At 35.5% G+C, this 16,024-nt stretch overlaps 1 protein-coding gene across 1 annotated transcript; it reads left to right on the top strand.

Annotated features, from left to right (window-relative positions):
* The first annotated feature begins 13,247 nt into the window (after positions 1–13,247).
* On the top strand, positions 13,248–15,917 carry LOC113275909 (pentatricopeptide repeat-containing protein At5g06540-like). The gene has a single exon (XM_026525484.1). The coding sequence runs from the start codon at positions 13,495–13,497 to the stop codon at positions 14,887–14,889; it is 1,395 nt and encodes a 464-aa protein (XP_026381269.1). The 5' UTR covers positions 13,248–13,494; the 3' UTR covers positions 14,890–15,917.
* Positions 15,918–16,024: the final 107 nt, after the last annotated feature.

Here is a 16,024-nt window from a genome sequence, read left to right as displayed (position 1 = left end):
AGAATCATGATCAACTCATCGATGAATTTGAAAAGTCTATTGATCGAGAACGTGTACTCTATAACATTATTGAGTCCTTCTCTAAGGATATTGAGAAACTTCTTCAAGAAAATAATCTACAACGTGAAAAGATTTGTGATCTTGAAAAGGTTATAAAAGAAGGATCAATTAGAGAAAAATGTTTGATCAAGACACATTCATCTGATCTTGACGGACTTCGTGTTGAAAAAGAGAGGCTAGAAGCATCACTTTCACTAGCCCATGAACAGTGTATGACCTTGGAAAAGGAAAACTCTGTCTTAAGGAAAAATTATTTTGTTCCAACTGTTCCTCTTGACATACAGTACATGAAGAAATATCCCCCAAAAGAAGATTGTGTCGAGAAAAGTTTATATAACTTACAATCTTCTCACAGGGCTGTAAACTTAAAACAAATGTCATCTGTTGTGTCTTCTCCACGAACCTGTACTTTATGTCGAAAAGGGAATCACTATGCTATCCGTTGTTTTTCCAGGAAGAAACAAATTTCGTAATTTCGTAATTTGCTACTTTCCACTGTCAATGGGGTAAATAGTCAGTCGACTACTGCAGTGAATCTCATGCTCACAAGAATCCATACATCTTATAAAAATGATCTACTTCCTAAGAACCATTACAGGACTTCTGTGCATTCTAGTGGTATAAAGTCTTATGTTGCTGATGAAAGCATGACCTGTGCTTATAAGAACAACTCTGGTGAATCTAAGTCTAGAGTTTGGAAACCCATCTCGGAGAATCCTCTTGAACCAATCCCTAGAGGTCCTAGACTCAGTAATCATAAAGCTCATTCTCTTGAGCTTTCAGGAAGAGCTATGAGAAATTTCCCTGAAAATGGAAACCATGGGAAGACAAGAAATGCTGAGATCAGATATCGTGGTGGAAATCACAACTAATCTCTCAAAACCTATGGTGAGACTATGTCTCCCTCTGCTACCTAGTAGCAGAAAGTTCCGTTCTTGTATCTAACTTGAGAGATACAAGGATGATGTTTGAGAGATGCTCAAGTAATTAGATGATTTTCATTAGTTTGTATGTTTGATATCTTATGATGTGAGTTTTTGGTATTTATTTCTTTCTTCACTGTGACCTTTCTTTTTAGGGCTGAATTTTTTTGAAAGCGACACAGTATGCAGTTTTCCTGGTTGGGTCCTTTTCGTTTTGGTGTATGGATTAGTCCACGAACGTCCATATCTCCTCAAGGAACTCTAGGGCTTCCATCTAAGGTGTACACTTGAACATATATATATCTCATATATGCGTTCATTAAACTTCAAGAAAGGAACTCAATGGAAATTGTTCCCAAAGAAGAAGTTAACCCTACTGTAGAGGATGAAATCAAAGGAAGTGATCTTGCTCAAGAGTTTATTCTGAAGAAGATGCTTGAAAGGAAAGAATATAACTCTTGGATTGGAGAATCTGTCAAGTATTTAATTCTCGTTCAGAATGAAGTAAAGAACGAACTTGCTAACCTTCAACTGCAGATCAACCAGCTTATTGATGGACAGGCAAAAATCCTTGGTACTCATAATATCTTGATCAGGAATCAGAAGAAAGTTATTCTTGACTACGCCAAGGCCCGAAACTTTGTTCGTATTGTTGATCGAAAAACTAACGTTCTGACTCATGAACATGGTGTCTCTACGGTAAAAAAAATCAAGGATATCAGTGACTTCTATTTCGATGGACCATTTCAGAGGTATGAAATCAACAAGGAAAACTGGGTTTTATTAGTTGCCTAGTAAGTCTTCTTTTTGGTTTAGTTAGAAGAATAACTAGTGCTTGAATAGCAATGATTATGACTACACATAGCTATTATTTTTCGTCTTCTTGTTCTTTTTTAGGTTTATTGGTATTAAATTCTAAAAATATTTGGAGGATGATGGTTTGCAGTATTTAATCTTTATGATTTGTTATATTGCAATTTGTTATGGGATATTGGTGTTTACGTCCGTGAACTATGTTGTCCCATATTTTGTCAAAAGCAAAGTCGTTCATGATCGGTATTCATGTATTGATTTAAGGATGAATAGACTTTTGACATATACAAAAGTTAAGCCTATATTGTCAACTCTTTGATGGAAGATAGGTTAAAATCTTTTGTGTTCAAGGACTATGTCTATTAAAAATCGTTATGCAAATAGTGATAGAAGATAGAATGAATCCTTGTATGTTCCACAATATTGATCTTCACTGATCCATATTTTATGTAATACTGTGAGGCTCCGTAATGTGTCTTATATTGAGCACGATACAACCGAGTTGATTAATTTTTGATTAGCTTTGTTGGTTGTTCCGTAAGGTACTTTATGTTGAGCATTCTTGAACTAAATTAATCATCTTGTTTGGTTATTTAGTTATTGCTCCATAAGTCTTTTTATGTCGAGCAAAACAAATGACAATTAAATTGATTACTTCTGTAATTAGTTTGATTGTGTATTCCAATTAGATTAATTATGGATTCTATTGTAATTAATATAGTTGAGTATTTTCATACTCCGTAAGATTCCTTATTTTGAGTATATGAACGACTATACTATTCATTTTCTGATGGGAATGTTAGTCATATGCTCCGTAAGCTCTCTTATGTCGAGCATAATCAATTAAGTTGTTCACTTTTGTGTTTAATTTGATTGCGTATTCCGATTAAATCAATCACGGGTTTACTTGTGATTAATTTGATTGAGTTTTTGGATATAAAAAATCATTCTCATGGTTTTTAGTGTCCAATAAAAATCCTTCTTTTCTTTGAAATTAAGGTCGCTCTTGTTGTTTCCTTGGGAATGACATCTAATGGGGGAGAGTTCTTTTGAACTTGTGCTTAATGGTCATATCTTGAGGGGTGTGCGGCTGTGGAATTTTAAAGGGGTTATCTTGTATCTTTTAAACTCCTTGATGAATGCTATTAGCTTCGACTATATGATTGCATCTAAATTAGATGGTATGTATTTTTTCTTTTATTCATGAAATGTCTCTTAAAGAAATTTCATTATGGTCCCGTTCTTGTACCTTTGCCAATTTTATTGACAAAAATGGGGAGAATTAATATGTTCACACTACAAATACATATGGTTTTCGGATCATTGTGTAAGGGGGAGTGGTATCCATGTGAAATGGAGTATTGACTAAGGGGGAGTGATACATATCACCATAGTATTATTGTTGAAGTTGTGATACAACTGGACTTTGACACTATGTAATAATACTATGACACTGTATAACAATGATCGAGACCGATGCTTTCTCATTGTTATAGCTACGGATCTTCAACAACGATGATGCCAAACTTACAACCTTTGGGATCATTGAAGTACTTGGAAGTGACGAAGATTTCGAGGAACGTTGAATATTAGACATGTGGACTAGGAGCTATTAAAGTTTCTTTATCTTTTTTGTATTCCGTATGTATTGATAGTTTTGTCACTAAAATTGAAAAAGGGGGAGATTGTTAGAGCATTGCTCGGTCGAACTCGCATGCGTTTCTATCTCAAGCATGTTTGTCAATGTTAGTGATCAAAACTATAAGTCTTGATTTCTAGTTTACTATAGCTAAGTCTCGGACTAGGATAGAAAGTGTAGTTGAGCTCAAGGACTTCATGGGGATTCATCGTACAAGAAGAAGAACTACTCAAGTAACCGATGTAACTTCTCGACAAAAAGGTATGTGAAGACTTGAACTTATCTGTCACTCAAAAGTCTATATACTTTATCTCCTACTTCTTGAGACAAAAATTCGTATGATATATATAGACTTAGATTATACATATTGGTATTTCGAGCCGAGTATACCTCGCCTATCTATATCTCGAAATATGTGTTGGTAAGCGTTTCGCTTCGACCATGGTTATCTTTACCTAGTGACGAAAGTCATGATATGTTTCAATCACTTTGAAAATTGCTTTGACGAGAAATGGTATAACAACTATATAACTTCCTCTAAGAATACACATTCTCATCCACTATCTCGGGCAAAATCTTTCCAAGATTCATGGTCTTGGTCCATGTTTGAAATAAATCTCTCAGTTTCAGTGAAATGAGATTCATACAAGAAACTCATGGACATTGATAGTGAGTCGAGGAGAAGTATGAGAGTTTCATTATAAAAAAATCAAAATTGTTTCTAACAAACTTGGTTTTCTCTATGTTATAGTAATGAGGAGCTAGTTCAAGTTTAGTATAAAATCCTTAATGTCTTATTTAACTGCTCGATCAAGTGATACAAAATTTGGACAAAATTTTCACCTATGATCTTACCAGAATCAAATTATCAAGTTGTTCAGGCCTATGCAGAGACGGATCAAGATCCGAAATTCGAGATATAGTAAATCGTTCTGATCCAATTTCAAGTTCGCAAAGCAAAGTAAAGCAAAACAATATTCTTTTATTTTTTGCTAGGAAAGAAAGATATACAAAAATACAGAGAAACTATTACATCAGAATTAAGCCAAATATAGGATTATTGTCAAACTATTCACCTGAAACATTGTATTTTCAGCTATATTTAGCTGCTTTATTTGCCTATGCATTAAAATTCATACTAGCACACTTTGTTTTTACATGACTAAAATCACTTAGAAAAAAGAGACATTCCTCCAAAATAGAATAATTTAACCAGCTAATCTGGTCGATATTGTTGTTAAGTAAAGAATTAGCATTCTTAGCATCACTTCTAAAATATATATTGTCGTAGTCTCTTACCTTAATCCACTTCACATCTTCAAGTAAGGAAAAACATTCAGTTTCTTCAGAACCCATATCATGGCCTAAAATTAACTTGCACCCTTCGCATTCTTCCATTTTGTTAGAGCATTGCTCGGTCGAACTCGCATGGCGTTGCTATCTCAAGCATGTTTGTCAATTTTAGTGATCAAAACTATAAGTCTTGATTTCTAGTCTACTATAGCTAAGTCTCGGACTAGGATAGAAAATGTAGTTGATCTCAAGGACTTCATGGCGATTCATCATACAAGAAGAAGAACTACTCAAGGAACCGGTGGAACTTCTCGACAAAAAGGTATGTGAAGACTTGAACTTATCTGTCACTCAAAAGTCTATCTACTCTATCTCCTACTTCTTGAGACAAAAAGTCGTATGCTATATAGACTTAGATTATACACATTTGGTATTTCGAGCCGAGTATACCTCGCCTATCTATATCTCGAAATATGTGTTGATAAGTATTTCAGTTCGACCATGTTTATCTTTACCTAGTGACGAAAGTCATGATATGTTTCAATCACTTTGAAAATTGCTTTGACGAGAAATGGTGTAACAACTATATAAAGTCCTCTAAGAATGTTTCAATGGTTGGAATGAGAGTTTAGATTACATAATCAATAATGGACATAAATATTGTTGTGGAAACACATATGTGCAAAAGTCCTATTCCTTGAACCAAAGTTTGCGAACTTTGTTGATCAAGAGAAACCGTAAGAATGGCTTGTTGCCAAGTCCGTGAACTCAGTCCGCGATCGGCTGAAATTCTCATCCCGAGAAATTCTGCTGGAGTTGACAAACTTGTTGCATGAGTACCAGTCGGCGAACCCAGACCGCGAACCGGCGGAAAGTCTTTGCCGAGATTTTCTGCTGGAGTTTGTAAACTCTGCCCGGTTGCTTAAGTCCGCGAACCTAGTGTGCGAACTTAAGAAGGTTATATATCTGAAGATGATTTCTGAACTTAAACTTATAAAGAATAAGGAATGCAAATTGCAAACCGTGGCTATAAAGTTCATGAACCGATTCAAGTGAATCAAATCATCTTTGCTTCAATTGTGTCTTGTATAGTACATAAGATTTCCTTACAATTGAACAACTCTCTAACTAGTTCATTTGAGTCACTTGAACTAGTTATGGTGAAGAGGAATATGGTTGGTATGAAATGCTCATATGGCTAACCTTTTGGTTAACTATTGTTGAACCAAAAATGTACACGTTTGGGTACGGTTAACAAACCTAGAAGCGTGCATTTCATTTGTGTATAACAAGCTAAGTTTTCGATCTAACGGTTGAGAAATATTAGCTTGAATCTAAATCAGGTTTTCATCTAACGGTGAATATTATTTGCTTTGTGACCAAGGAGAAACCCTGATTTGAAAGACTATATAAGGGGACATCTAGCAACTCTGCAAAACTAATCCCCACACCTCACGTGTGATACTTGTTTGCGTGCTAGAGTCGTTTATCCTTTAACCTTTGGTTTTCTTCTTCTAAAACCAGGTTAACGACTTAAAGACTTCATTAGGATTGTGAAGCCAGACAGATACAACTTTTATCGTAGTTGTGTGATCTGATCTTGCATCTTCTATCGTACGAGTACAATCAGATTGATTGGCTTGAGATTAATATCTCCGATAGGCAAGATATAAAAAGTAGTCACAAACATCTTCGTCTCATTGTTTGTGATTCCGCAACATCTTGTTTCGCTACCATACGTTTAAGATTGTTGTGAGGTGATTGATTTATCTAGGATGTTCTTCGGAAATAGAAGACCGGATCATCGATTGGTTCCTGTTCACCTTGATTATTATCAAAATACGGAACAAAAACTTTAGGGTTTTTCTGTGGGAGACAGATTGATCCTTTGATAGACTTTTCTGTGTGAGACAGATTTGTTTATTGTCAAAGCCTATGATTTTGGGTCGTAGAAACTCTTAGTTGTGGGTGAGATAAGCTAAGGGAATCAAGTGCGCAGTATCCTGCTGGGATCAGAGGCGTATGGAGTACAACTGTACCTTGGATCAGTGGGAGACTGATTGGAGTTCAACTACAGTCCAGTCTGAAGTTATCTTGGAGTAGTCTAATGTCTGTAGCGGCTTAATACAGTGTGTGTTCAATCTGGTCTAGGTCCCGAGATTTTTCTGCATTTGCGGTTTCCTCGTTAACAAAATTTCTGGTGTCTGTGTTATTTCAATTTCCGAATTATATTATTTTATCTTTATAATTGAATAATACATGTTGTGCGTCAGATCATCAATTAGAGTAATCCAACCTTTGGTTGTTGATTGTCATTGATTGATCCTTGGATATTGGTCTTTGGTACCATCCAAGTTATTCCTTGTATTTGATTAGTACTCGCAGTTTCTGTTTGAGGAAATCAAATCAAGAGAGAGAGATATAAACTCGTTGATATACTTTTAATTGATTGAGTCTTATTGATTCTCTTAAAAGTATATTCGAGTTTGTCCATACAGATTGCTAAGGGAAATATTGGGTGGTGTTGTTAGACCCTCGCTTTTTCACGTTTTATTAAAAATGACAATACCAATACCCGAGATGTTAGTATCCTTATCATAAGATGCATCACAGTAAAAATATAGCAATCTTGTGGAAGATCTTCATTGCAAGGAAACACTTAAAGGTAGGAGATTGGTTATTACTATTACAAGAGACTACAAATTCATTAATATCACTAATAAGTCCGATAACTGGTCTAGCCGTACTCAAGGTATTAAGAGATTTTTGTTGAAAGATGTAAAAGTATTTATCTATCCATTAACATTAGGTAGTAGTTAAAACAGAGCGATGAGGATCATATTGGTAAAAAGGTGTTTATTAATCCAATCATAAATATTGACAACAATAACTGAATATCGAAGCATAAAGTTTCCAAAAGGTAAAAATCCCAAACATGTTTATAGAAGGGGAAATGAAGAATAAGATGCTCAATTGTTTCAGGTGTATTCAAACCGTTCATGTTTCAAGTGTTATCTTGATTAGGCCTATAAACAAATTATTTGTTGTTAGCAGTCAGGATACCTTCTATGCATTCCCACAAGAAAAGTTGGATTTTATGCAAAAGCGAGGCCTTCCAAAAGCTCTTATATATATATATATATATGATTAATTTGAGAATTAGAACCAACAACAGGGATATCACCATCCCAAAGCTTATAGGCTGTCTTAACAGTAAAATTATTATTTTTAGTGAATGGCTTAATCTATATGTCATGGCCAGTTATGGGGATCCTAGCTTTCATGATTTTTTGACTATTTTCTTGTGTGAAGTAGGCTTGTACTAGGTCATAATTCCAAGTTCTAGTATCATTATCAATAAAGCTATCCACGCATTAAGGAGATGACATACTGGGAACCCAATTATCAATAAAATCATGTATATACTCTGTTTTTGACTCCCCAAATAAAATTATGGCACCTAATGATATTAAGATCATGATAAATACTTTTTCATACCCAAAAAGAGCTTTTAATATCTTTGTGACGCAAGGGATGGAAGTTTTTGAAATATCTGCATTTCAAAATCCTAATCCAAAGCTCGTTGGGAGAAAGAAGAAGCAACCATGCAGTTTTGGAAAGAAAAAAGCTGTATTAGTAGACTTAAGATTTCTAAACCCTAATCCTCCTCTTATTTTATGACTTATGGATAAGGTTATCTGGTAGAAGGAAAGAATTCATATATATAATACATGTGAGAGGAATTCAAGACATTATCAACAATAACATACCTCCGGGATGGGGCAATTGTTTTCCCTTCCACTTGTCCACTCTTTTATTAAAACGATCATCAAGGTGTGAGAAAGTCTCAATCTTGGATCCTTTTCGGGAAAATAGGAACGCCTAAATGCTTCTCATTTTTTTTTATTCTAAGTGATCTAATGAGGGATACACAATGATCTGGATGAACATTCTTACTAAAGAAACATCAAGATTTTTGAAAATTTATCACTTGGATAGAAATGAATGAGTCTAAAATCCTTAATAGGAGACATTAAGTTAGTAGCCTCATCATGGGTAGATTTAGCAGATAAAAGTCAATCATCAGCAAATAGAAGATGGGAAATATTATGAGCCTTATTGCTGATTTTAAACCCATGAATAAGATGACAACGTCCAAATACATTAAATATCTGGAGAAAGAATCCATACATGAGATTAAAAAAATAAGAAGATAATGGATCACATTGTCCAAGACCTCTACTACTAGGTTTGTAAGCAGGACAAGGTGACCCATTAAGGAAAACAGAAATACTAGTGGTGCATTGGTGCTAATACATTGATAAATGATCTAAAACCAAGAAAGACTAAAACATTTGAGGACACCAATTAAAAAATCCCACTCAAGCCTATCAAATGCCCTAGACATTGAAAACGCAGGGGATACCAAATACACCCATCTTTTTCGTTCAGCAAATTGTATAGACAAAACTTAATACAATTGCAAGAACACCAACTTAATGATCCTTGAAAATATGTATATAGAGTTAATATCTCTACTTATACTCTTTTAGTATGTATATAAACACAAGGTCCGTGAACCTGATTGTTAAGCAGAGTACTTGGACGATCTCAAAAATCAATATCCAAGATCAATCTAGTCGTATCCAAATAATTCAATCGGAATTTTGCCAAGTGATTAAACTTGTTATCTATCTTTCAAGGTAAAAATTCTACAAGAAACTAGTCTCGTAAACGATTACAATTAAGCAGACGTATCTACTTAGATTGAACACGTACAATCCTGTATAAATCCAATTATAAAGATAAACTATATAATTAATGCAGAAAAGGAAAAACACAAGACACCAGAAACTTTGTTCACGAGGAAACCGTAATAACAAAAAAAACCGGGACCTCTTCCAGAAACACACTGTATTAAGCCGCTACAGACACTAGACAACTATCAGACTTCAGACTGGAATGTATTTGAGACCGAATCCACCCTCCAAGCGATTCAGTTACAGTCACGCTCCTTACGTCTCTTGGACCTCTTAAGATTCTACGCACTTGATTACCTTAGCTGGCGTCTTTTACATCCTAAGACTTGATTCATCCGAAGTGAAAACTTTTGATACCAATATGCCTCTAACAGATAAGCCTATTTGATTTTCGTTTAGATCAAAGATAAAGGTATGAAAATCTGTTTGCAATAGACAAGCTAGCAAACCTCACAAATCCGGAACTTGTGACTCCCAAAGAGCAGCATAGATTCTTAACCACCTCTCAAGAACAATCGTCGAAAGATCAACTAAGATCGGTCTTTAGATATCTATCTTGAGGAGTCTGAGACGAAGAGAACCTTGTGATTACTATCTACCTTGCCTGAAAGAGATTACAAAAACCTCGATAACAGAAAAGCAAGATCAGGATACATGAAATATCAGGGTAAAGATAGTGTGACATGGCTTTACGAATCCCCAAGTGAAGTTTTTTAGTCGTAGACCTAAAAGGTCAATAGAGGCGACTCTATGATCAACTAGGACACAAGGTATCAGGGATTGAATATAGTTTTGAAAGACTACGGTTAGCTTAGAATTCAAGCTAAGATAACTTGAGAATCAAGCAAAGAAATTATATCTTCAAACTACAATAAAAGACTATACACCTAGGTTCGGTTACTGGGCCGTGTACTTGTGAAAAATATCGAAATATGATTTAGCGATTAGATGTTCAAAGGTCCTTAACAATATTAGTTCGATTAATTAATTTGTGGATCAGTTGAAATTTTCCCATACAAAAGATTAAATCACTTGGGAATGTTTCAAACATCATAAGAGATCACCCTTGAAGATTGAAGATCGACGAAGACATTTGGAGAACTTCTGTATCAGGTATGTGAAGACCGAACCATTCTGTTTTACTCACTATACCATCATTCTATCAATTGAGACTATGTCATATGACTTATAGTAGATTTACAAAAAATATGTTTCGAGTCAAGCTATTCTTGTGAAAAATATCGAAATATGATTTAGCGATTAGATATTCAAAGATCTATGAATTAATTTGTGGATCAATTGAAAAATTTCCCATGCAAATGATTATATCACTTGGGAATGTTTCAAACATCATAAGAGAGAAATATAAATTCCTAAAATTTCTACTCAGGGTAGGTTGGCGACCTAGTTCGCAAACTATAGATATATGAGATATGGAAATATAGGAAGGTTGGCGAACCAGTTCGCCAACCGCGAGTTCAATTGGGAAAAGTTCACCAACCGGGTTGGCGAACCGTGGTGAACTGATTTTATAAGTTAGATAAACTGGCTAGCAGTTGGAGAACCTAGTTTACCAACCGTAGAACCCTGACTCGTGAACAAACGTTACGGTTGGCAAACCGTTGTAGCAATTTTCCCAGTAATGTTTAGCAGATGCTTAAAAACTTATTATTTTAATATGTTTAACATTGCTAAAACTCTCTTAAACACTTGTAAGACTTCATTGAGCACTTAAACACTTATGTGTCTGAACCATGATTAATTTCTTAGGTGTTTAAATGAACATCAAATAGCTTTTAGTTATTTGGCTAACTTTCCAAACCGAACAGTCAACTTGACTCGAAACATCTTCTTTGTAAATCTACTATAAGTCATACGACATAGTCTCAATAGATAAAATGATGGTATAGTTAGTAAAATAGAATGATTCAGTCTTCACATACCTGATATAGAAGTTCTCCAAATGTCTTCGTCGATATTCAGTCTTCAAGGGTGATCTCTCATACTCAACTACAATTCTAACCTATCCGAAACTTGGCTTAGGAGACTTGAGATAACAAAACTTGTGGGTTTAACCGCGTAATGCTCTAACTGACATATCTCGTTTTAGCCAAATAATACTACAATTGTATTTCTTCGTTTTCCCTTTCATAGAGCGCACTAATTCATGGGAAATAATCACATTATCCTATATAATATTTTTGGGAATATAAGCAGATTGAAAATGTGATATAATTTTGCCTAGTAGTGGAATCATTCTATTAACTATAGTCTCAAATATTATTTTAGAACTAGAATTGCATAAAGAGATTGTACTGAAGTCAGCTGGAATAGCAGGATTGTTAACCTTAAGTATTAGAGATAGAAATGTGTGATTCATTTCTTTCAGTAAATATTTTGAATGAAAGAAACTTTGAACCATTTTAAAATATCATTTTCAACAAGCTACACATTCTGTTTGTAGAAAATTATTGGGAATTCATCAGGGCCTGGGACAGACTACGTAGCCATTTGCTTAATTGTATCTCTAACTTCTTGTAAAGTAATGGGACCCAAATTCGAGCGGAAGTATGCACATACTTCCCCTGGCTTAAGCCACCCTTAATAAAATTATTCATAGAGGCGGTAAAAGATAGCCAATTTTAGTTCAAGCCCATGTAACCAATAGCGAAGCCATGGTAAGAACTATGAATCTAGTAAAATCCAAATTCATTGTGTAAAAGAAGAAGGAAGTTTTCTATGTTCTGTTCCAGTGGGAAAAAGAAGCTAAAAGAAGAAACCCCAGGTAAGGTGATTTAACTGATTGAGTTGTTTGGCAAAAAGAAATAAACCCTACATAAGATGATTTTATGTGTTTTAAGATTGTTAAATGGTTTGGGTATCAAGAAATGGGAATTTGGTATGAAATTGGATGCTTAGGTTGATTGAGTTGTCTTGTTGTGATGTGCGGGATTTTCTACAAGTGTTTGCTTGGTTGTTTTTGTTTGCATATTTTCGACAGTTATCTTGCTGATCTGGATTGTTTACTCGAAATAATCAGGTCCCTTATGATTGTGCCTTGCGTATTGCTATCGACAATGAAGTCACACCCTTACTCTCCTACATCTCCCTCGGGAACTAGGAATACAAGTGTGCAGAATTTTTTTCAAGCCACCCCGTCATGAATTCTGGTTTCGCCACTGAGACACAATATCCTCGTTAAATATACAAGAGTTTATGCAATTTAAGAAATAATTTATTTATTACTCCCTCCGTTCTTTTTTAATAGGCCAGTTTTTATAAATAAAAGTTTCAAAAAAATAGGCCAGTTTCCTAATTGGGAAAGTCAAATGTTATTTTAATTTTTTGGGACCACTTTTCTCTTAACTTCTTTTGATGACAAGTGTCATGTGGACCACTTCACTTTACTTCTTTTGCTAACAAGTGTCATGGGGACCATTTCACTTCACTTCTTTTATTGACAAGTGTCATGAGGACCACTTTCAATGATTAGTTCTCTTAATTTCCTTAAATTTCGCTAAAAACAAAACTGGCCTATTAAAAAAAAACGTAGGGAGTACTTTTTTTTAAAGGATTAGAAATGGTACCAATCGAACAATATGTCTTTAAGTTGATTTCTATCCTTACATAATATTCAAAATACTTGACTACGGTGGATGAGATTTTTTTTAGCTGAGTACTTAAAATCAGAAAATTCTAAACAAATGCTATGGAAACATTACCAAAATCGTCGAACTCTTCAACAGGAGGAGCCCAAAAGTGTCCCTGGTACTCCATGGGGAGGAGTTGTAAGGACGAGGTTTGTTGCATGGTTTTACTTGGCGGTATGTGTAAAAGGAATTGATCTACAACTCCTACGGGTTCAAAGAGCGCCGTAATTTCTTGTCTTTTGGAAAGCCGGCTAGAACTACCGACTTCCGCTCACGGCAGCCTGGCCAACTAGGTTATCCCCCCAAGAGCTACCAATCATATATACTCACTGCCAAAAAGGAGAGAGAGAGTAAGAATGGAGTCACCGGGTTTAAGGTTAGCTTCAACTATGGTTTTAATGGCAGAAAAGTGCACAACCATGAAAGACCTAAAAAGAATTCATGGGCACATAATAAGAACTGGTCTTCATTTCAACACTTTAATTCTTGCAAAAATGTTGAGATTTGTCTCTGTATCTCCAAATGGTGATTTACGATATGCTCATAAACTATTCACTCAAATTCAACAACCAAACACCTTCTTTTACAATACCTTAATTAGAGGTTATTCGAAGAGTCAATTCCCAGTAGAATCACTTCATTTATTTAATATTATGAGAAGAAATTCTGTTGATCCAGATGAGTTTACTTTCACTTTTCTTCTTAAAGCTCGTTCAAGAATGACTTCTTTGGGTAGAAATGAGATTCATGGGGAAGTTTTGAAATGTGGGTTTTGCTCACATTTGTTTGTTCAGAATGCGTTAATCCATCTTTATGCTTCAAAGGGTGCTTCAGTTGAGGCTTTCAAGGTTTTCCAAGAGACAATGAAACCAGATGTTGTTTCTTGGTCAGGTTTAGTTGTTGCGTATTTAAAAGCTGGTGAATTAGATAATGCGCAGCTAGTGTTTAATAAAATGCCTGTAAAAGATGTGGTTTCGTGGACTGCTATAATTTCAGGTTACTCGCAAGCTAAACGTTCCAAAGAAGCTTTAGAGTTGTTTGAGCAAATGAGGCAATCTGGTGTTCGACCAGACGAGGTAACTATGGTGAGTGTAATTTCGGCTTGCACGCATTTGGGGGACTTAGAAGTAGGATCGAATGTTCATCGCTATATTGGTGAGAATGGGTTCGGGTGGATGGTATCTCTTTGTAATGCTTTGATCGATATGTATGCAAAAAGTGGGTGTGTCGAAAAGGCAAGACAAGTTTTTGATAAAATGGAGAGGAAAACCTTGATCACTTGGAATTCCATGGTCTCAGCTTGTGCGAATCATGGAAATGTTGAAGAAGCAATTGAGTTGTTTCACGAAATGACCAAGTATGGATTTCTTCCCGAGGGGGTTACGTTTTTAGCTCTATTGACTGCTTTTACACACAAGGGGATGGTTGAAGAGGGGGTTAGATTGTTTGAGTGTATGAAGATAGAGTATGGCATTGAAGCACAAATTGAGCATTATGGGTGTATGGTGGATATGTTGGGCAGAGCAGGAAGGTTAAAGGAGGCTTATGAGCTTATATTGAACATGCCGATCCCCTGTAATGATGTAGTATTGGGTGCATTACTTGGTGCTTGTAGGATATATGGAGATTTAGATATGGCAGAGCCGATAGTGAAGAGGCTTTTGGAATTGAAGCCGGATGAGGGAGGATATTACATTTTACTTTTGATATTTATATGGCTGCAGGCCGAAGAACTGAAGCAACAGCAGTGAGAAAAACGATGGAAAGCATGAAAGCACAAAAAGCACCAGGCTGCAGTTGGGTAGGAAGTTATTCTCATGATGCAATTGTTGGATGATTTATCATTTATGAATATCCGAGTTCGAAAATATTAGTTCTGGCTTGTCAAGCTACCATTTTTAACAAATTATACTCAATATATGAGATCAAGATTCTGTTTGCAAAACGAGGAAGCATACAAGTTGATGCGATCTCTTTAAGTCCAGCAAGAGACCCGGCTACTTGACTAGAGGTGCGACTGGAGGTAAGCATCAATTGTACTTCCAGCATTGTCTGGACTGCCTCTCTGTCTACACTAATGCCCCTATAATTTAATTCCCTCCGGAGGAACCCAATACTTAAGAAGGCTATTTCATCTTTCTCCTCATTTGCTAATTGAGATAAGGTGAATTTATGAGGTACAATGCTGGAGAAACAGTAACATACATTAGAGCCAGTGATCCAGTGTCTTACACTTCGTAATTGCAACTTGAATGCTGTTCTTCCCAAATTGATGCTTGGATTGTAACCGGCAACATTTACATAGTTGAGGAAATTAGCAAACCTTCAGTGATGACGGAAATGTGAAGCCGAAGAATACCAAATTCATCTTGTTGCATTACTAATAACTAATACTCTGTGAATTTGGTATCATCCAACTCTCACTTCCAGCATCGACTTTTTGATTGATTGCCCCGTATATTTGATGAAAGCCAGAGGGGAGAGGAAGGAATGATCCAGAGCTGCAAATAATACAGTATATTACTAAAAACATCAATTTAATTAGTTTCATTTAAGTGAAGGTTGGAGGTAAGATGTTGGAGGAAACTGGACCATAATTAAAGCTCACAAGGTGAAGTGCTATAACAGGTACAGTTTCCTACAGCTCTCACTTCCAATTTAACACTATATCATTTCATGTTGCAACAATAAATGTTTGTTGGTGAAGAACTCAGATTAATGCTGAGTGAGTATTTATAGCAACAAAAAATCACATCCGGCTTAGATGAGCCAAGTAAAAGATTCGAAAAGCAGCAGTAAAGCAAGAGAGCAAAAAATGCATGTTAGCTAGTACCTTCTGATCTACAAGAGAATAACAGTTTCTAAAGGACAAGTTTGTTAGTTGTT

The sequence above is a fragment of the Papaver somniferum genome, chromosome 4 (assembly GCF_003573695.1).
Source record: "Papaver somniferum cultivar HN1 chromosome 4, ASM357369v1, whole genome shotgun sequence".
Classification (NCBI taxonomy): Eukaryota; Viridiplantae; Streptophyta; class Magnoliopsida; order Ranunculales; family Papaveraceae; genus Papaver; species Papaver somniferum.
The sequence above is the reverse complement of the archived record's forward strand: the minus strand, read 5'-3'. Positions and strand labels throughout refer to the sequence as shown.

What these genes read in the sequence shown, in the direction of transcription:
- LOC113275909 (XM_026525484.1), top strand. Translation starts at nt 13,495, where the DNA reads ATGGAGTCACCGGGTTTAAGGTTAGCTTCAACTATGGTTTTAATGGCA.